The sequence below is a fragment of the Rana temporaria genome, chromosome 1, assembly GCF_905171775.1.
Source record: "Rana temporaria chromosome 1, aRanTem1.1, whole genome shotgun sequence".
In the NCBI taxonomy this organism is placed as follows: domain Eukaryota; kingdom Metazoa; phylum Chordata; class Amphibia; order Anura; family Ranidae; genus Rana; species Rana temporaria.
The window spans coordinates 657,102,037-657,125,538 of NC_053489.1; the positions used below are offsets into that span (position 1 = coordinate 657,102,037).

A 23,502-nucleotide genomic window follows, 5' to 3' on the forward strand; every position below is an offset into this window, starting at 1 on the left:
GCAGGTAGCTGCGCTGGCCAGAAACAATGGCCCGCAGGTAGCTGCGCTGGCCAGAAACAATGGCCCGCAGGTAGCTGCGCTGGCCAGAAACAATGGCTTGCAGGTAGCTGCGCTGGCCAGAAACAATGGCCCGCAGGTAGCTGCACTGGCCAGAAACAATGGCTTGCAGGTAGCTGCACTGGCCAGAAACAATGGCCTATAGGTAGCTGCAATGGCCTGAAAACGATGACCTGTAGGTAGCGTCACTGGCCTGAACTGATGGACCTGTAGGTAGCCTCACTGCTTGAATCGATGGCCTGCAGGTAGCGTCCCTGAAGTGAACTGATGGCCCGCAGGTAGCGTCACTGACCCGAACTGATGGCCCGCAGGTAGCGTCACTGACCTGAACTGATGACCCGCAAGTAGCGTCAACGACCTGAACTGATGACCTGCAAGTAGCGTCACCGACCTGAACTGATGACCTGCAGGTAGCGTCACCAACCTGAACTGATGGCCTGCAGGTAGCGTCACTGACCTGAATTGATGACCTGCCGGTAGCGTCACCGACCTGAACTGATGGCCTGCAGGTAGCGTCACTGACCTGAACTGATGGCCCGCAGGTACCGTCACTGACCTGAACTGATGGTCCGCAGGTAGCGTCACTGACCTGAACCGATGGCCTGCAGGTAGCGCACTGACCTGAACTGATGGCCTGCAGGTAGCGTCACTGACCTGAACTGACGGCCTGTAGGTAATGTGCACTAAAGTTAACAGTGTATTTTTTTTTACTGAAAATGTGTTTCATAAATGGCTGCGCAACTTTCATGTGACATTAAAATTGTAACTACTGCCATTTTATTCACCAGGGTCTCCAATTTTAGAAAATATATAATGTTTTGGGGGGGGGGGTTAAATAACCTTCAGTCCTTTGACAGTGAAAGGGATAAGAGCATTAAAAGTATGAAGGAAATGAAAGGAGCGCGCCATAATTGTGTGGGAATTCTCAGACATATCCTTCCATTCTCTGATTTGTGGGGTCTCCTGCCATGACTGCGCCAAAACTAGTATGGGAGTCAGAACAGCTTCCACCGAAAGCTTTTCACCGAGTTATTTTTGTTTGTGACAAATGACCTGTATAAGGAGGCCTGAACTGTATAATTGTCTGTACTTCCACACAGACCTCAGGCTCTGCAGGCTGAATGTAAAAATGGAATAAAAACGCACACTTTTTATTTTATTATTGTGGATCCATTTATTACATTATTGCAGACGGTGGACTTCCCCTTTAATTTAGTTTGCCTGGAGCCAAGCTTTAACTAAACAAGTTCAGGCCTTGCCAAGAAAGACGGGCGTCTGCATGGTCACCATAACAGCTCCATGAAGACATTGTTAGATTGGAGGCTAAACGGAGGCCGGAGACTTTATTGTCCAAATCACATAGAATTAATAAATCCCAAAGAAACATCGGCCAGCAGGGACTCCGTTCCATTTAATCATTCTATTGTAATACTAACAATAGGGAGAGGATGTTTCCGCTTATAAGAAGATTAAGCTGAAGGATCTCTACGTCTCATTCCTCCCGCTATGTGATCTCGGCATGTATCTACCCTTTCTCCGCTGACCTGTGAAAATTCCCCCCCCCCCCCCCCGCTATAACCTCCCCGTCATCTCTATGGGGGTATGTGTACAAAAAAAAAAATCCATTGAAAGTGAATGTACATTTGTTCTGTACAAACGGGGCAAAAAAAAAAAACGAATGTCATTAGACATTTGTGCTGGTCGAATGTTTTTCATTCATTTAAAATGGAAAATACCGCATTTGGACATTAGATGGCACTACAGAGGGCAAAAAGGTATTTGATCCCTTTCTGATTTTGTACATTTGCCCACTGACAAAGAAATGATCCTTCTAGAATTTTAATAGTAGTTTTATTTTAACAGTGGAAGACAGAATAATGCATTTCAAAAAAGTTAAACCGTATATACTTAAGTATAAGCCGAGTTTTTCAGCACATTTTTTTTGTGCTGAAAATGCCCCCCATCGGCTTATACTTGAGTCTGTGTCCATCTGCAGCCTCATGTCGGCGGTTGTGCGGTGTAACAAAGCCCCACCTCCTCCTCGTCCGTGATAGGCGGAACACTGACTCACTGCTGGGAAACTGAATCAATGATGTTTTGTCATGGAGGAGGCGGGGCTTTGTTACACTACACGGCCGCTGACTAGACTGCATATCACAGCGCCGGGAGATCATAAGGCTGCAGATGGACACAACGGCTCACCACCAGATGGCGCCAGCTCACAAAAAAAAATATATATTATTATTTTTTTTGCCCACCTTCCAAGCCAAGTCGCCAGGACACTATTTCTAGTCGCCATGGCGACCGGGATTTGTCGAGCCCTGGGTTAATGAAAGGCTGCGCAGGCGCAGTTGGTGTTTTTGATAGGAAGACGACAGTAAGACACTCTCGTGGCCGCACATGCGCAGTAAACTCGGTTGGAGAATTTGACGAGTTGGAACTTATGACAGAACACCATACTATAGGCGTTTATACATTGTTGCTTGTTGTGTATGGCACCCCTCTTCAGGAGGTCACATGACGAACTTTCAGACCTTTTTTTTATATCCTCGTCACTGCTTGTATATTGTACACCGTATTTTATTTATTGGTCATTAACTGGTTAAACGCCTTCCCATTATCGCAGCAGCTGAGAGGAAGCCAAGTCTGGCGTCTTTTCGGAGGGATGTTTGCCAGGTTCACACGGCAACCAGTTTGGCCGCTTCAAATATAAGCGGAACCAAACAAACCAGAGCGAGCGAGCGAGGAGCGAGCGATACAAAATCATTAACCCATTCCCTGAATCCAGCATGAATCCTTATCTACAATGTGCAATAAGGACCTCTCCATGCAGGCGTCATAAACGGGGTCGGATCACCGCGGGGAATCCGCGCTGTCTTCTGGGAAACACTGTTCCCAGGAGAGAGCAGGGACCAGTGACGGCGCGCCGCGATCCTCGCGCATGCGCAGTAGGGAATTGAACCAGCAAGGCTTCACTTCCTGATTCCCTCACCGAGGATGGCGGCGGAAGCAGCTGAGGACCGAGCGATTGCTGACATCGTGGGCGCGCTGGACAGGTAAGTGTCCATTTTTTAAAAAGTCAACAGCTGCCGTATTTGTAGCTGCTGGCTTTTTAAAAAAAAAATATTCGGCCGAACCTCCGCTTTAAGAAATATAAAGATCTGCAAGAGTTTGGTGATGATGCCAGTCTGTGAGAGAAAGGAAGTCGCCTCACAGTCTTTAACCATCTCTTGTATCATGTCCTCAGTCTCTAGCCATTTCTTGTATCATGTCCTCAGTCTCTAACCATCTCTTGTATCATGTCCTCAGTCTCTAAACATCTCTTGTATCATGTCCTCAGTCTCTAATCATCTCTTGTATCATGTCCTCAGTCTCTAGCCATCTCTTGTATCATGTCCACAGTCTCTAACCATCTCTTGTATCATGTCCTCAGTCTCTAACCATCTCTTGTATCATGTCCTCAGTCTCTAACCATCTCTTGTATCATGTCCACAGTCTCTAACCATCTCTTGTATCATGTCCTCAGTCTCTAACCATCTCTTGTATCATGTCCTCAGTCTCTAGCCATCTCTTGTATCATGTCCTCAGTCTCTAGCCATCTCTTGTATCATGTCCACAGTCTCTAACCATCTCTTGTATCCTGTCCCCAGTCTCTAGCCATCTCTTGTATCATGTCCTCAGTCTCTAACCATCTCTTGTATCATGTCCCCAGTCTCTAACCATCTCTTGTATCATGTCCCCAGTCTTTAACCATCTCTTGTATCATGTCCCCAGTCTCTAACCATCTCTTGTATCATGTCCCCAGTCTCTAACCATCTCTTGTATCATGTCCCCAGTCTCTAACCATCTCTTGTATCATGTCCTCAGTCTCTAGCCATCTCTTGTATCATGTCCTCAGTCTCTAGCCATCTCTTGGATCATGTCCTCAGTCTCTAGCCATCTCTTGGATCATGTCCTCAGTCTCTAACCATCTCTTGGATCATGTCCTCAGTCTCTATCCATCTCTTGTATCATGTCCTCAGTCTCTAGCCATCTCTTGTATCATGTCTGTAATCTCTTACTTAAAGCGGTAGTTCACCCCCCCCCGACACATTTTACCATCGAGACAGGCATTGTAGCGCGAGCTACAGTATGCCTGTCCCGATTTTTTTAACCCCGTACTCACCTTGTAGTCGTCCATCGTAGATTCCGGCTCCCGCGGGGAATGGGCGTGCCTATGGAGAGGGAGGATGATTGACGGCCGGCCCTGGCACGTCACTCTCCCCGAAGACAGCCGGAGTAGGTCTCGGCTCTTCACGGCGCCTGCGCACAGGCTATGCGCACGCGTCGTGAAGACCAAGCCTATTTCGGCTATTTCCGGAGAAGCGTGACGCGCCAGAGCCGGCCGTCAATCATCCTCCGTCTCCATAGGCACGCCCATTCCCCGGAATCTTCGATGGACGACTACAAGGTGAGTACGGCGGTAAAAAATTCGGGACAGGCATACTGTAGCTCGCGCTACAATGCCTGATTTTAAGGTAAAATAAAAAAAATAAAACATTTTCCCGTCGATAGGGTGAACCCCCGCTTTAAAGCGGTAGTTCCCCCTCCAAAAAATGTTTACCCTTAGTCTGATGCTCATTTTGTCTAGGGGAATCGGCTAGTTCTTTTAAAATCGACGCTGTACTTACCGTTGTAGAGAGCGATCTTCTCTGTCGCTTCCGGGTATGGGTCTTCGGAAGTGGGCGTTCCTTCTTGATTGACAGTCTTCCGACGGTCGCATCCATCGTGTCACGAGTCGCTGAAAGAAGCCGAACGTCGGTGCGGCTCTATACGGCGCCTGCGCACCGTTTGGCTACTTTCGGAAAATCGTGACGCGATGGATGCGACCGTCGGAAGCCTGTTGGAAGACTGTCAATCAAGAAGGAACGCCCAGTCCCGAAGACCAAACCCGGAAGCGACGGAGAAGATCGCTCTCTACAACGGTAAGTACAGCGTCGATTTTAAAAGAACTACCCGATTCCCCTAGACTAAATGAGCATCAATCTAAGGGTAAACATTTTTTGGAGGGGGAACTACCGCTTTAAACACACTGCTAATAATATTAGCAAAATTTATATTTGGTGCACCTCTAGCAGACATGATACAGATGATGGTCAGAGACTGCAGAGTGCAAACATAGTAAAATATATAAATGCAGCCTCACCAGTGACCGTCTGACGCAGCCTCACCTTTCCCCTGTCAGACGCAGCCTCACCTTTCCCCTGTCAGACGCAGCCTCACCTTTCCCCTGTCAGACGCAGCCTCACCTTTCCCCTGTCAGACGCAGCCTCACCTTTCCCCTGTCAGACGCAGCCTCACCTTTCCCCTGTCAGACGCAGCCTCACCAGTGCCTGTCAGATGCAGCGATCTCCCGCTGTGTCTTGGAGCTGGATTTGAATTTCCCAGCCGCAGTAACAATGTCCCGCCTCCTGTGATCACATCACTGATTCAATGTCCCGCCATTGGATCAGTGTGCTGTCTATCACAGGAGGTGGGATATCGTTACTGCGGCCGCACACACAATTCAGCTCCGTGACACATGGAGATTGCGGCGCTGCAAGGAGAGGAGGAGGGTGGGGAGAACTGTGGCGCACCAGGATAACACCCCCAGCAATGGGCAGCACCTGGGGCGGACCACCAACCACCCCAACCTATACCTGGCCTTTGCATCAGGGAGCACATGGACGGGCAACGCATGTAAAAAAACATGAGACCACTAGAGGCCAAAGCCAAGTTACACAGGCCGCTAGTGGGTGATGGCGGGCTACACAGACCTCTAGAGGCTTCTCTAATGTATTATTAACATGTGAAGATGGCTAATCTCCCTATACATGCTGGGTAGAAACCGATCCCTGATCCAGATCCACACTGCACTCCACATGTACAGTAATCACCAGACGGCAGAACTCTTATACCAGTGCAAAGACTGATTTGCATCAATTGTGAGGATGGGACCTTGTGCTGGGTGAGAAATGGCTATTTTACGCCAGATTCTGTAAAGAAAACACATGATAATTGGTCAGCTGTGTTTTGGGTTTTTAAAGGCTGATCTGAGCAGCATTCAGGGCCCCACCCCACAGACAGGAGGTCTGTGCTAAGGAGTCAGGTGACTCCCAAAAGCTCTGTGAGAGAAGACAGAGTGGATGCATCTCTGTAGGAGGCAGAGGTGATTACTGTTAGCTGCAGCAGGACGTAAGCTAGATGTGTGCTTATGTCCAAGAAGCTGGTAGTTCTGAGAAGCAGAACTTGGGGCCTAAGGTAAAGGCCTGAACAGCCGGATGGAAAATGTGAAAGCCGGGAGGCTGAATTGTTGTTCCAAGATACAGGAATGATGAAAATTCCTGTATCTTGGAACAAGATAGCCCTGCGAGGGCTACTTTTGTTTTCTTTGAACTTTGCTTTTAAATAAAAGTGGGCTACCAGCCCTTAAAAACTCAGTATTGGATTGGCGTCTCACTGAAAAACGCATCTGATCCCCCAATCTCACACATAATGTCGCCTGTAGAAATAAAAAAAAAATAATCATGCGTGTGATTCCAGCATTCAGATTGGACGCCTCGTGTTCCTCCACTGCACACTATACACTGAACTTTGCACTGACACAGGAGAGCGACACCCAATCACAGCGCAGAGACTCAGCGCCGCTCCTATAGGAGGTACTACACTGTCACTGCCAGCACTAATTACTCATTAGATCTCACTCTCCGGGAAAACTTTCAAGAACATAACCGCGGTGATTTAAAGACTTACGGCATCTAATCTACTTCCTTATTCTCTGAGTAATCATTTTACAAGGACCATAAAATACCAGGAAAATACCAGCACCGCCCGCTCCGTCATCTGGACAAAATGAAAGTGAATGTCGGCATGTAGAAGGCGGCGTTGGGGAGAATTCTCTTTCATTTGTAGGGTTATTTATTTAACCACTTCAGTACCGCACGCCGTCATTTGACGTCCACAAAGGGGATCTCCTATCCCGGGTGGATGTCATATGACGTCCTGGACTTTGTGCGGTGATATCTGAATGATGGGTGCAGCTAGAGGCATCATTCAGATATCATTGTGTGTTCCTGCGGCGATCCTGCGCACCATAAGAATGATCATATTGGCGGTTCCACTGCTTGATCATTCTTATAGGCGGCGGGAGGGGACACCCCCCCCCCTCCCGCTGCCCTCCGGTGCTTCTCCGGGCTCTCCCGTGCCATTGGGGGCCCGGAGAAAGAATCACCCAGCGCCGGATAGGAAGCATAAATATGACTGGTGACCAGATGGTCACCAGTTATCTCTATGACCGTCGGAGGCCCGGGCGCGATGTGATGACGTCACGCCCGGTACCGGAATGTAAACAAAGCCGCAATTGCGGTTAGTAAGCACAAGATCAGTGAATTTTATTTGACCCCGCATCTCTCCATAAAGAGTACCTGTCACACACCTGTCCTATTACAAGGGATGTTTACATTCCTTGTAATAGGAATAAAAGTAAAAAAAAGGCATTTGAAAAATTATTGCGCAAATACAGTGCAAGATAAAAAGTTGCAATAACCGCCATTTTATTCCCTAGGGTGTCTGCTAAAAAAACATATATATAATGTTTGGAGGGTTCTGAGTAATTTTCTAGCAAAATAATGATGATTTGTACATGTAGGAGAGAAGTGCCAGAATAGGCCCGGTATGGAGGTGCGGTATAAAAGCCCGGTATTGAAGGGGTTAAAATCAGATTTTTTTTTTTTTATCAAATTTATTTTATTAAATTGCTTTTGAGTAAAAATCTATCTGGCCATCCATAGTTTTCTATTTAATATACATTAATAATTTAGTTTATTCAGCATGAAATGGAGCTTAGTTACGTAGCATGAGGCTGTATATTCTGCAATATTTACATTTTTGGTAAACTCATTCAATGAGTCCAAGCTCTGCAAGCTGAAAATAACATGCACTGCATTGATGCAATCACCCAATTTTACAGTAACCATGAGATAAAAACAAAGTTCAGGAATATTCCTTAATCCCACTGTTTTGCAAATCAATGTACACTACAAACTGTATGATTGCTTACAGAGAAATGTGTCTGTACCAGGCTCTAAGGCTCCATGTACACAGGACATTTTTACAACGGCTCCTGAACCATTTAACTTGACAGATAGTAACCCAGATTTAAAACGTCCGTTTTTTTTTTTTAAATGGCCAAAAACGAAACGCTGCTAAACGCAGAGGGCCAGATTCTCAAAGGCATTACGCTTTGCGCCGTCGTAAGTCCTAATCTGGCCCGGCCTATCTATGCGACTGATTCTTAGAATCAGTTACGCATAGATATCCCTTAGATCAGACAAGCGTAAGGCTCTTACACTGTCAGATCTTAAATGCATTTTTTTTCCCGCCGCTAGGTGTCGCCGACGTCGTTTTCCCCCGTCGCTTATGTAAATTAGCAATTTACGACGACGCGCGAACGACGCAGAGAATTTACGATGTTTACGTAAGCGTAAACTTGCCCCTGCTAATATGAGGGGCAAGTTTACGTAGGTCCGTCGTATGCCATGTTAAGTATGGCGTTGGGTCAGCGTCGGCTTGTTCCGTCGGTTACGTTGTTTTCCTAAGTCGTCCGCGAATACGACTTTACGTCATTAACGTTTTCCGTTGAACTGGAGCATGCGCACTGGGCTATTTTAAGCCCGGCGCATGCGCAGTTCGATCGACGCGAGTAGAGGGGAGCCGATCGGCGGCTCTCCTGACAGAGGGGGGGGGGTTTTGTTTATCAGCGCAGCCCCCCCCCCCTGGATGCCCACACTGGACCACCAGGATGCCGCCCAGGACCACCAGGAAAGTACCCAACATGTGGATGGCCAGGTAAGTTCCCATGGCCATCCACATGTACAAATGTATTCATAACATATGCCAATTAGTGCTCACAAATGGGCACTGACTGGCACTAGCATGGCACAAACAAATTTGTGATGCCCAGCAATGCCACCCATCAGTGCCACCCATAAGTACCCATCAGTGCCACCCATAAGTACCCATCAGTGCCACCCATAAGTACCCATCAGTGCCACCCATAAGTACCCATCAGTGCCACCCATAAGTACCCATCAGTGCCACCCATAAGTACCCATCAGTGCCGCATACCAGGGCCACATACCAGTGCCCATCGTCAGTGCCGTCATACCAGTGCCCATCGTCAGTGCCGCCATACCAGTCACCCTCGTCAGTGCCGCCATACCAGTCACCCTCGTCAGTGCCGCCATACCAGTGCCCATCGTCAGTGCCGCCATACCAGTGTCCATCGTCAGTGCCGCCATACCAGTGCCCGTCATTGAAGAAGAAAAGGTACTTATTTATAAAATAAATTAACAGAAACAAAGTAAAAAAAATGTTCAAAATTTTCGCTCTTTTTTATTTGTTGCGCAAAAACTAAAAATCGCAGAGGTGATCAAGAATTTGTTTGGGTACAGGGTAGCATGACCGCGCAGTTGTCATTCAAATTGCGACATCGCTGAAAGCTGAAAATTGGCCTGGGCAGGAAGGTGTAAATTGAAATTTCTTAAGGGCCCCGTTCACGATCGACATGCGATTCTGCGTGTCGCATAGGGCCAGCACATTCTCTTGAAGAGCTATACTATACGTGTTTTTCACGTGAAAAATAATCTCCTGCTCCCTTTCAGGCAACAAGATTCACGCGATTTTCTGTGGCTGCAGCGAGATCCTGTCTTACATCAATCGCGGCAGAACCCCAATGCGTTTGGGGTGCCATTAAAGGATAATGCGTGTTGGGTGTTTTTGCAGTGATTGCAACGCGATATGGAATTGTGGGAAGAATCAGAGATTCTGCTCGCAAATACAAATCGCAAAGTGTGAATGGTTCCTTTTAGTATGGCGCTTTCCTACATCAAATTCCTAAAGAAATTCCGCCAGATCGGCGATAAGGAAATTGGCGGGAAATGAGATCTCTTCAATGTTGGAGGACATCTTTGAGAAATGCAAAACTTGTCATTAAAAAGGGAAAGTTCCCCTTTCTATGATAAAAACGAGAAGCTGAACCAACTCAAAATAACCCGTCCCCCCCCCCCCCCCGGCACAGAGATGCCCGTGTGGTGGTCTATACATCGCCCCGGAGAGCAGATTTATCATATTCCTCACAATGCGAAGGGCTCGTTGGCAGCAGAACCATGACTAGGACAGGTTCTCTTTATTCTCAGTTCCTCGCACATCCAGCCAATGTTTCCAGCTCCCAGGATTTCACATCAGGCTGACTCCTTGCATCAGCACACATAGACAGCCAATTACGGCGCGTTGTTTGGAAGAAGAGCGTGTGCAGGAATCCGGGGAAGAACAAGCCATTGATTGTTGTCAGCATGGAGGAAAGCCCCTCTGGAGTCAGCTGCTGACATTGTGCCAGGCGGCCCCTCGTCTGACCTTCCCTATACACAATACAGAGGGAGGGGGGGGGAAGCATTCCTCCAACCAATCACCACAGTGACATGGGAAGGCATCCCATAGTAACCTCTAGCATTCATTTCCCTGGGAGGTGGAACATGAGCTCAGCCAGCAAGAATCAGATGGCGTTTTAATTGATGACTTCCTCTGTGACTGGTAACCAGGCTTCCCGGCCAAAACAATCCCAGGCCCCAACCGAAGCCTGACACAAACAAGGAGGCCCAACCTCCACCGACAAACACTGTACAGGAGCTGAAACCAGACCCCCAACCCAACAATCACCGTACACCAGCTGAAACCAGACCCCCAACCCAACAATCACCGTACAGGAGCTGAAACCAGACCCCCAATCCAACAATCACCGTACAGGAGCTGAAACCAGACCCCCAATCCAACAATCACCGTACAGGAGCTGAAACCAGACCCCCAATCCAACAATCACCGTACAGGAGCTGAAACCAGACCCCCAAACCAACAATCACCGTACAGGAGCTGAAACCAGACCCCCAACCCAACAACCACCGTACAGGAGCTGAAACCAGACCCCCAACCCAACAATCACCGTACAGGAGCTGAAACCAGACCCCCAACCCAACAATCACCGTACAGGAGCTGAAACCAGACCCCCAACCCAACAATCACCGTACAGGAGCTGAAACCAGACCCCCAACCCAACAATCACCGTACAGGAGCTGAAACCAGACCCCCAACCCAACAATCACCGTACAGGAGCTGAAACCAGACCCCCAACCCAACAATCACCGTACAGGAGCTGAAACCAGACCCCCAACCCAACAATCACCGTACAGGAGCTGAAACCAGACCCCCAACCCAACAATCACCGTACAGGAGCTGAAACCAGACCCCCAACCCAACAATCACCGTACAGGAGCTGAAACCAGACCCCCAACCCAACAATCACCGTACAGGAGCTGAAACCAGACCCCCAACAATCACTGTACAGGAGCTGAAACCAGACCCCAACCCAACAATCACCGTACAGGAGCTGAAACCAGACCCCCAACCCAACAATCACCGTACAGGAGCTGAAACTAGACCCCAACCCAACAATCACCGTACAGGAGCTGAAACCAGACCCCCAACCCAACAAACACCGTACACTACCAGAAACCAGACCCCCACCCCAACAATCACCGTACAGGAGCTGAAACCAGACCCCCAACCCAACAATCACCGTACAGGAGCTGAAACCAGACCCCCAACCCAACAATCACTGTACACCACCGGAAACTAGACCCCCAAACTGGACAATCACTGTACACCACCGGAAACTAGACCCCCAAACTGGACAATCACCGTACAGGAGCTGAAACCAGACCCCTAAACTGGACAATCACTGTACACCACCGGAAACTAGACCCCCAAACTGGACAATCACTGTATACCACCGGAAACTAGACCCCCAAACTGGACAATCACTGTACACCACCGGAAACTAGACCCCCAAACTGGACAATCACTGTACACCACCGGAAACTAGACCCCCAAACTGTCAATCACTGTACAGGAGCTGAAACCAGGCCCTAAACTGGACAATCACTGTACACCACCGGAATCTAGACCTCCACTGACAATCACTGTACACCACCGGAACCTAGACCCCCCAAACTGGACAATCACTGTACACCACCGGAAACTAGACCCCCCAAACTGGACAATCACTGTACACCACCGGAAACTAGACCCCCCAAACTGGACAATCACTGTACAGGAGCTGAAACCAGATCCAAAATACCCTAAAAAAACAAAAACAAAACACAACAAGATTCAAAAAACACCACCACCGTCCATGCCCACAGAGCACAACTAGGGGGCACCACACAAGTTCTGATCATGGTTTGTTTATCCCAATGACTTTTACTGAACAGCCGCTCTCTCTGCAGCAGACACTTATCTATCATCTGCTTCCTTATCACTCCATTAAAGCTGAACTACAACATGAAACACACACAGCAAGGGATAAGTGCTCCTTATATCTTACACCAGACTCTTCCCTTACATCAGGGTCCCCATCAGAGCCCACCTTACATCATGGTGCCCATCAGACTCTTCCCTTACATCAGAGCCCACCTTACATTATAGTGCCCATCAGACTCTTCCCTTACATCAGAGCCCACCTTACATCATGGTGCCCATCAGACTCTTCCCTTACATCAGAGCCCACCTTACATCATGGTGCCCATCAGAGCCCATCTTACATCATGGTGCCCATCAGACTCTTCCCTTACATCAGAGCCCACCTTACATTATAGTGCCCATCAGACTCTTCCCTTACATCAGAGCCCACCTTACATCATGGTGCCCATCAGACTCTTCCCTTACATGAGGGTCCCCATCAGAGCCCACCTTACATCATGGTGCCCATCAGACTCTTCCCTTACATGAGGGTCCCCATCAGAGCCCACCTTACATCATGGTGCCCATCAGACTCTTCCCTTACATTAGAGCCCACCTTACAGCATGGTGCCCATCAGACTCTTCGCTTACATCAGGGTCACCATCAGAGCCCACCTTACATCATGGTGCCCATCAGACTCTTCCCTTACATTAGAGCCCACCTTACAGCATGGTGCCCATCAGACTCTTCGCTTACATCAGGGTCACCATCAGAGCCCACCTTACATCATGGTGCCCATCAGACTCTTCCCTTACATGAGGGTCCCCATCAGAGCCCACCTTACATCATGGTGCCCATCAGACTCTTCCCTTACATTAGAGCTCAGCCCACCTTACATCATGGTGCCCATCAGACTCTTCCCTTACATGAGGGTCCCCATCAGAGCCCACCTTACATCATGGTGCCCATCATACTCTTCCCTTACATCAGGGTCCACCTTACATCATGGTGCCCATCAGACTCTTCGCTTACATCAGGGTCACCATCAGAGCCCACCTTACATCATGGTGCCCATCAGACTCTTCCCTTACATTAGAGCTCAGCTCACCTTACATCATGGTGCCCATCAGACTCTTCCCTTACATTAGAGCCCACCTTACATCATGGTGCCCATCAGACTCTTCGCTTACATCAGGGTCACCATCAGAGCCCACCTTACATCATGGTGCCCATCAGACTCTTCCCTTACATCAGGGTCCTCAAAGGCCCCCACCTTTAAAGAGTCAAACATGCATAGGGCATTTTAGGCTCCTTTCACACCAATGCGTTTTTTCATGCTTTTTGCAGAAACACATGCCATTTATTTTTTAACAAGGGTTCCTATGGAATGCATTTCAATGCATTTTTGTCCCTCTGCGTTTTTGGAAAGGGTCAGGGACTTTCTTAAATGCAAAACCGTGCCTTTTTTGCATTTTGGTTCAATGGAAAAAGCTGCAGAAAAGCATGTAGTGGATTATTACAGCAATTTTGCATTTTTAAATGTGCCCAACAACAAATAAAAAAAACAAAAACATAAAAAAACGCGGAAAAGCACAGTAAAAAGCATTGCAGAAATGTTCAAAAGCAACATGCATAGATGTGAAATGAAGCCTTAGGGAGCATTTTTATCACGCCTATAAACGCACTGAATAAACGCGCTTTAACGCTATAGGCGCGTTGCTTCAGCGTCAGTATTTAAAGCAAGTGTGAGCAAGGCCTAAGGGCTCGTTAACACCAGAACATGGCGTGGAAAAACCTGTGTTCCATGTGCGTTTTCCACACCACATTTAGGGGACGAGCTGTCCCTCTGCCCGTGGTTCTCTGGACTTGATTGGATAGATTAATCGCAGCGCATCCATTGGCTCCCGCTGCTGTCAATCAAATCCAATGACTCGGGCGGCGGGGACGAGTCATACATTCGGCTGCTATGGACGCCGAATGCTGGACTCGGGAGTGCGCTCGCAAGGTAACCCCCCCCCCCCCCCGGGAGAGCCACCAAGGGACCCCAGAAGTCATGGATCGGGCCACTAACTGCACAGCGGAGGTAAGTATGACATGTTTGTTATTTAAAAAATAATTGAAGCTTTACAATCACTTTTAGTGCCGGTTCACACAGGGGCAACCCCGACTTACAGCGCGACTTTGCAGGGCGACTTAAAGTTGCCTCCAGGACAGGCGACTTTGGCTGTGGCCAATCACAGAATAATCAGCTCTGTGGGAGGGGTTTGCCTGGGTAAACTATTTTCTCTTCCTGTAAAGTTGCTTCAGTTAAGATGGAGATCCGACTTTGGAGGCGACTTCCATTGAAATCTATGGGTACAAGTCGCCTAGAAGTCACCCAGGAACCTTTTCTGAAGTCGGAGCGACTTCAGTAGTGTACAATAAGACGGCTCCATTCACTTCAATGGAATTTCTCATGTTGGACGACACAAGTCGGATCCCAAGTCGCTGTAGTGTGAACCGGCACTAAAGACTCCTTGGGCCGGATTCAGATACTTTGGAGTATCTTTAGGTGGGGCGCAATGTATCTCAGATACGTTACGCCGCCGTAAATTAGGGCACAAGTTCCATATGCAGAAAGAACTTGCGCCGGCGTAACGTATGTGTGTCGGCGTAAGCCTCCCTAATTCAAATGGGGATGATGTGGGCGTGTTTTATGTATATTAACTGTGACCCCACGCATTTGACGTTTTTTACGAAAAACCCAGTGCGCATGCTCGAAATTACGCCGCAAATCGTTAATGCTTTAGACGTGAACGTAACTTATGTACAGCCCTATTCGCGAACGACTTACGCAAACGACGTAAAATTTTAAAAACTTGACGCGGGAACGACGTCCATACTTAACATTAGCTACGCCTCATATAGCAGGGGTAACTTTACACCGGAAAAAGCCTAACGTAAATGACGTAAAAAAATGCGCCGGCCGGACGTACGTTTCTGAATCAGTATATATAAAATAATATGCAAAGTGGTTGGAGGGAAGCTTCAGAATGGCAAAGATGTTTTTATTACAAATGATGTCATCGTTAAAGTGTTCTGTTAGATTTACAGTCACTGTTTATCTTTTATTGTCTGGTACAGTGTGTGATAACCCGTGTGTGTGACAACCCGTGTGTGTGTTATATTCTAGTACAAAGGGCATACATGGCTGTACACAATCATCAGCTGTTCCTTCTTCTAAACGCATGGCTGCACCTGATATAGAACTGCCACTTGTGGCTCCAAATTGACCAAAAATGTCCATTTCCGTTGATAAATGACCATAAACTATACAACCAGAGAGATGGCGAAATGAAAGATTTCCCCGCCGGGTGCGTCATTTTCACTCTGATCCTATCAAATCACACAGGAGCCCCGCAACTGCATGCTTCTGCAGGATCCAAGGGGTTAAAGCAGGTGGTGAGAAAGCAACACAACGTTGCCCGCTTTAACCCCTTGTTTGTTATACTGCACAAGGTTGCAGGGCAGACGGGCCTCATTTACCTGAATGGGTCATGCTTGGCAGGTGCTGCGCCCACCATCCATGACAGGGCACAGAACTCCTGCTGCGGCATACGTACACCTCTGCCCACTGCAGCATCAGACATCCCTATAGAAGGGGGGGGGGGTTATCAGACATCCCTATAGAAGGGGGGGGGGGGTATCAGACATCCCTATAGAAGGGGGGGGGGGGTATCAGACATCCCTATAGAAGGGGGGGGGGTATCAGACATCCCTATAGAAGGGGGGGGGGGGTTATCAGACATCCCTTATAGAAGGGGGGGGTTATCAGACATCCCTATAGAAGGGGGGGGGTTATCAGACATCCCTATAGAAGGGGGGGGGGGGGTTATCAGACATCCCTATAAAAGGGGGGGGTATCAGACATCCCTATAGAAGGGGGGGGGTATCAGACATCCCTATAGAAGGGGGGAAGGGGGTTATCAGACATCCCTATAGAAGGGGGGAAGGGGGTTATCAGACATCCCTATAGAAGGGGGGAAGGGGGTTATCAGACATCCCTATAGAAGGGGGGAAGGGGGTTATCAGACATCCCTATAGAAGGGGGGAAGGGGGGTTATCAGACATCCCTATAAAAGGGGGGGGGGGGGGGTTATCAGACATCCCTATAGAAAGGGGGTTATCAGACATCCCTATAAAAAGGGGGGGGGGGGTTTATCAGACATCCCTATAAAAGGGGGGGGGTATCAGACATCCCTATAAAAGGGGGGGGGGGTATCAGACATCCCTATAAAAGGGGGGGTATCAGACATCCCTATAAAAGGGGGGGGGGGTATCAGACATCCCTATAGAAAGGGGGTTATCAGACATCCCTATAAAAAGGGGGGGGTTTATCAGACATCCCTATAAAAGGGGGGGGGGGGTATCAGACATCCCTATAAAAGGGGGGGGTTATCAGACATCCCTATAAAAGGGGGGGGTTATCAGACTTCCCTATAAAAGGGGGGGGTATCAGACATCCCTATAAAAGGGGGGGGGGGGGTATAAGACATCCCTATGGTTATTATAAATCCCTATGGTAGGTGACCATCACCGTCTGTCCAATGCCATTAGCCAATCACGTGACATCTATGGACTCCATATAAAAAATAAAATAAAAAACACACACACACACCACAATCTCCTGCAATCAGCCATCAGTGACCAATCCGGACACACAATGAATGCTCGTGTGTTCAGGATGCAGTTTGGTCTTCAACACGGGGCAAAAGGGGAAGCTGCCTCGGGCCCAGCCACTGTTGTGGGGCTCAAAGTTGCTCCCCCTTAAGCCCGCAAATAGTTAATAAAGTGGATTCGGCAGGAGGACCCAGGAAAAACGTTTGCACGGTGTCCAATCAATACTAAAGATGACTCTGTTGGGAACGGAAGGATGCGGGGCGCCATGACCACCCAAAGGGGGGGGGGGATCACTGGGTGCAGGAGGAAGGACATTCCCCCCACTATACTCATCTTCTGTATTTATTCCAATCAGGGATCCCATTATGTGACAGATCTACATTGTACATACATTGCATGACAGATCTACATTGTACATACATTATATGACAGATCTACATTGTATGATCCTATGACAGATCTACATTGTATGATCCTATGACAGATCTACATTGTATGATCATATGACAGATCTACATTGTATGATCATATGAGAGATCTACATTGTACATACATCATATGACAGATCTACATTGTACATACATCATAGGACAGATCTACATTGTACATACATTGCATGACAGATCTACATTGCATGATCATAGCACCCATCTACATTATATGATCCTATGACAGATCTACATTGTACATACATTATATGATATATCTAGCACACATCTACATTGTATGATCATATGACAGATCTACATTGTACATACATTATATGACAGATCTACATTGTACATATATTGCATGATCATAGCACACATCTACATGATATGATCCCATGCCTGTATATGATATGATTGTACACACATTGTATGATCATCATACCTGACCCGGGGTGATCCGCTCCTCCCCAATCCTCCTCTCCTCTGGGACATCATCCTCTGCACAGCCCGATCCCCGGATCCTACACACCGATCACCATTCCCCTCCCGTTATACCGACCAAGACGTCCTGCCGACCTCTCACTGCGCGCCCCCGCCGCCTCCGTTGTGCACGGCCCCGGGAGCTCGTCCACTCCTCCAATCGCAGCTGCGCGTCCGTGTCACGTGATCGCGCCTGTCACCGACTCCCTGTACTCAGCACTGATTCCCATTTGATGCTGTAACATTGAGTTCTGTATGTGATGTGTGGGGGTCACTGGGCCGGATGACTGGCTGTGTATATAATGTGACATAATACACCACTGATCACTCCACTGTGTACATTCCGGGCTCAGCACCTTCATTGTAGGGCATGTAACTGTCATTTTTAATGTTACTATAAATAAAACTAACTGTCACTTCTTATTAGAGTGGAACTTTAAAGCGGGGGTTCACCCAAAAAACAAGTATCTAACATTACATTCAGTATACCTCAAACATGTACAGTACGCCGGTGTTTTTTTTTTGGGGGGGTGTACATACGGTATTATCGTATCGGTATTTTCCTCCTGGCTTCCGGGTACTCGCTCCCGCGGGACTGGGCGTTCCTGTGCAGTGCCGCAATGTCTTCTGGGACTTCGCCCATATGATTGACGTGCCTGAGAAAAACTCCCCCCGGCGGATAAGGCGCGTCACGACTTTCCGAAAGTAGCCGAACCGCGAGTCGGCTCTAAACGGCGCCTGCGCACCGACTAGGAGCCGTGTAGAGCTGACTGCGCAGGCGCCGTATAGAGCCGGCTCGCGGTTCGGCTACTTTCGGAAAGTCGTGACGCGCCTTGTCCGCTGGGGGGAGTTTTTCTCAGGCACGACAATCATATGGGCGAAGTCCCAGATGACATTGCGGCACTACACAAGAACGCCCAGTCCGTGGGAGCGAGTACCCGGAAGCAGACAGTACCGCTGCCAAGCACGACCCATTTGGTCACAGCGTGGTGCTTTGACATTTTTAAGGTTAAAACATCGTTGAGGAGGTAACTCATCGCTTCCCAGCCGCCTGGTTACCACCCTCTGAAAAGAAATTTACCATACCTTCAGGCTTATTCACACCAGAAGGCCCTCAATAGGCCTCATTCACACTGGCATCTATGTGTACACCCGTCTTTTCTGAGGTGGCTGGTCCCAATTTGACAGCCATGCCAGAACATGTCTCCCCCAAACACCAGTGGTGGCTGATGCTCAAATTTTTTTTTGGGGGGGGGGGGGGGTGCAATCAAACTGAAAAAAAAAAACATCAATTGCAGCCTCACTGTACCAACAAATGCAGCCATCAATTGCCACCACTGTGCCCATCAAACGCAGCCACTGTGCCCATAAAACACAGCCACTGTGCCATCAAACGCAGCCACTGTGCCCATAAAACGCAGCCACTGTACCATCAAACGCAGTCACTGTGCCATCAAATGCTCCCACTGTGCTATCAAAAGCAGCCACTGTGCCCATCAATTGCCACCACTGTGCCCATCAAATGCTGCCTCTGTGCCATCAAATGCAGCCACTGTGCCCATCAATTGCCATCACTGTGCCCATCAAATGCTGCCACTGTTCCATCAAATGCAGCCACTGTGCCCATCAATTGCCACCACTGTGCCATCAAATGCTCCCAACATGCCCATCAAATGCTCCCAACGTGCCCATCAAATGCTGCCACTTTTCCCTTCCCCCCTGCCCGCTGTCTGCCCGGCACTTACCCTGTCTCGGTGGGGCAGGGTCCTCCATGTCCTCTATGTCTTCTCCCGTCCGCTCCTCTCATCCTCTCCTATTAATAAGAACGCCTGATAAATGTCCAATCACAGTGCCTGTCATTTCAGCCAATCAGGTGACAGGTAACAGACCCGAGCACCTGATTGGCGGTGAGGCGGTTCAGTGTTAAGAAAGCAAATATTCATTTGCTTTTCTAACCCAAGCATGGCGCCTGCTGTTTACCTTTTTTGACACCTATTAAAAATACCCCGCCGCTGGAATTCAGGCGCCCGGCGTCCGAAAAGGGGCCAGGCGCCTGAATAGGGGGTGGCAGCGGTGGCCATATATAGATTCATGTAATGCATGAATCTATCTATTGGTGATAGAGGGGTGGCTGGAGAGAGGGGGCTGCACCTGTGCGCCCTTATGGACGCACCGCCACTGCCAAACACACACTGTCTTGTGTACGGGGGCGCGTACCCGCCTGGCTGTTGAATCAGGAGCAACGGCCGTGAGTTCGCTGGGTCCCAATAGAACTGAATGGGACGCCTGCATGCGGATGCACAGAACACCTGTATATCCTGTTCAGACGATGACGGCCCTCCACACAGGTGTTCACATAGCTGAATGAGGCCTTAAAGTGCGCATAACACGCGTGGCGTGCCTGCTTGTGTATGTGTTGCACGCACGATTCGATGCATTGCCAGGACCCCGCCATGTTTGTTTTTAAAAACTTTATGAAACCCGACAGTTCATTTAATTATCAGAAGACACTGCGCTGCACAAAAATGCAACTTTATTTCAGGACGCACCATTGCAGCGCGCTACTGTGATGTAAAGGCATACTGCCCCGTCTATGCACTGGTACTGCGTTTGGGCAATGCCACACCGTGACTGAGGCCTTACAGCGCCCGAGTTCTGGGTTTACATTCCTCTCAGACATTTTTATTTATTATTTTAATTCACTGAAGATATAAAAAGCCCCATAAACTGATTATTGTTGTTGGACTGATTCCATATAAAGGTGTGAGGTGATTTATACAGTATAGTAGTCCTTTATATATGGAGGACACAGCCAGCCTGGTACACTATGAGGAGGAGAAACATTCCTCCCGCCTCACACATCCTCTCCAGGCTGACTTGAAAAATTCGCTGCGCGCTCACGCTCAACCTCGGACACCCGCAGGCGCGCCCCTGACCCTCACGCCCATAACGGCCACACTGAGGACACCAGCAGCTGTATCCCGGCAACGGGCCGTACCACTTTTTCACAGGCCGTAGAGGGGGGTTGCTGATAATGAGAGCCTCCAGTGATCAGCAAGTGCCCTCTGACTAACTTAAATCAGTCTGAGCCGCCTCAGAAATGGTTCCCTGAGAACCGGCGCTGAGGGGTCTGTGAAAAACGCTTGTTACACCCACACCCCGGTGTCATGGTGGTAGATTCGGTCATAAACAAACCGAATGAAGTCACGTGACTGCGGGTTTCTGCTGGATTGTTCATTTAGGAGCGTGCTGCCCCCTAGTGACGGAGGACGGGATTGTGTGTGTTTGTGTGTGCTCATGGAGAAATCATTGCCTGTAGCAACCGGTCAGGCCTCGTACACACGGTCCGGCGTATCTCTGCAGCGGCGTAACGTATGTCATTTACGTTACGCCGCCACAAGTTTTACAGGCAAGTGCTTTATTCACAAAGCACTTGCCTGTAAAGTTGCGGCAGCGTAGCGTAAATCACCCGGCGCAAGCCCGCCTAATTCAAATTAGGCGGGTAGGGGGCGTATGGCATTTAAATTAAGCGCGTTCCCGCGCCGAACGTAATGCGCATGCGCCGTCCCTAAAATTTCCCGACGTGCATTGCGCTAAATGACGTCGCAAGGACGTCATTGGTTTCGACGTGAACGTAAATGGCGTCCAGCCCCATTCACGGACGACTTACGCAAACAACGTAAATTTTAAAATTTCGACGCGGGAACGACGGCCATACTTAACATTGGTTGCCCCTCATATAACTATATGAGGGGCAACTTTATGCGTCGCAAATCTAACGTAAACGTCGTAACTTCACTGCGTCGACCGCACGTACGTTCGGGAATTCGCGTATTTTGCTAATTTGCATACTCAACGGGGAAAACGACAGAGGCGACACATAGCGGCAAAAAAAAAAAATTGCATTTAAGATCCGACAGCGTAAGAGCCTTACGCCTGTCGGATCTAATGGATATCTATGTGTAACTGATTCTAAGAATCAGTCGCATAGATACGACGGCCCAGATTAGGACTTATGACGGCGTACATTGCGTTGCACCGTCGTAAGCCCTTTGAGAATCTGGGCCACAGTGTCAAAGAAGCCAGACATGTTACAAGAGTACTTGGCAGCAACCAGTCATGTTAAAAGTGTCCTCAGCAACCAGATATGGTACAAGTGTCCTTAGCAACCAGTCAAAATCCACATTTGCTTAGCAACCTGCAATGCTACAAATGCCCTTAGAAACCAGATATGTTACAAGAGTCCTTAGCAACCAGTCATGTTACATGTGTTCTTAGCAAACAGACATGTTACAAGAGTCCTTAGCAACCTGATATGGTGCAAGTGTCCTTAGCAACAAGTCAGAATCCAAGTTTCCTTAGCAACCAGTAATGCTACAATTTTTGTTCTTAGCAATCAGACATGTTATAAATGTCCTTAGCGACAAGCTTCCTTAGCCACTAAATGTGATACAAGTGTCCTTAACAACCACCCACCTTACAAATGTCCTCAGCAAACAGACATGGTTCGGCCATAACAAACTTCAGGCAAGCATGTGACTGCTGGTCTTCACTGGAATGTCTGTTTATGAGCGTGTGGACCCCTAGTGACGGAGGAAGGGATTGTTTGTGGAATGTGTGCTCATAGGGGAATTTCTTGTTGCTTGTAGCAACTGGTTAGCATCCAAGTGTCAAAGCAACCAAATGTAATGCAAGTGTCCTTAGCAACCAGTCATGTTACTATTGTCCTTAGCAACCAGACATGCTACAAGTGTCCTTAGCAACCAGTCATGTTACTATTGTCCTTAGCAACCAAACATGCTACAAGTGTCCTTAGCAACCAGTCACTGTACAAGTGTTCTTAGTAACCAGTCAGAATCCAAATTTCCTTAGCAACAAGAAAAATTCCAAGTGTCCAGTCATGTTACAAGAGTCCTTAGCAGCTGACATGTTACCCCGTTTCCCTGAAAATAAACCCTACCCTGAAAATAAGTGTAGCGGCCTGCTCCTGTTGGGCAGGCGCTGCATTAAATTTAGAGAGAAGTCTGAGTGTTACAGATGCACCGTATTCTGAGAGGCTTGATGGTGATCGCCTGTCAGACTTGAGTTCTGCAGAAGATAATATGGGGAGATCCGGTTGCTGAATCCTGTGGCAGAGGATTCTGGACCGAAAGTGTCTCCTCATAAGGGAAGGTCTGTGGCAGAGACTGTACGTTGTTCTGTGCACCACCCCGGCTGCTAGGCCAGTGAGACGGACCTTTTTCGGGTTCTAAAAAATTACGTTTTTTACAACCCGAAAAACTTGGCTCACTTCTATAGACACTTTCACTTTGTTATAAGGCCCCTTGCAGGCGTGGCGGACTCCGTCAAGCAGATCCCCGCTGAGCAGGTGGATGACCGGTCTGTGTCTGAACCGGTCACAGCCCGCTGGGGCAGTCGGATGGAAATTGACTAGCTCTCTGTTTCCGCTATTTTTTGAGGCAAGTGCTTTATTCAGAAAGCACTTGCCTCTAAAGTTGCGGCGGCGTAATGTAAATCCCCCGGCGGAATTCAAATTCCGCGGCTAGGGGGAGTGTACTATTTAAA

General features: G+C 48.5%; 1 protein-coding gene across 1 annotated transcript in view; it reads right to left on the bottom strand.

The window, feature by feature from the left end:
* DNAAF9 (dynein axonemal assembly factor 9) overlaps window positions 1-18,057 on the bottom strand; it is a 225,723-nt gene extending 207,666 nt beyond the window's left edge. Inside the window, exon 1 of the mRNA XM_040335514.1 lies at window positions 17,900-18,057. Coding sequence (XP_040191448.1) covers window positions 17,900-17,952 — 53 coding nt within the window. The 5' untranslated portion in view covers window positions 17,953-18,057. The remainder of the gene's footprint in view (window positions 1-17,899) is intronic.
* Window positions 18,058-23,502: the final 5,445 nt, after the last annotated feature.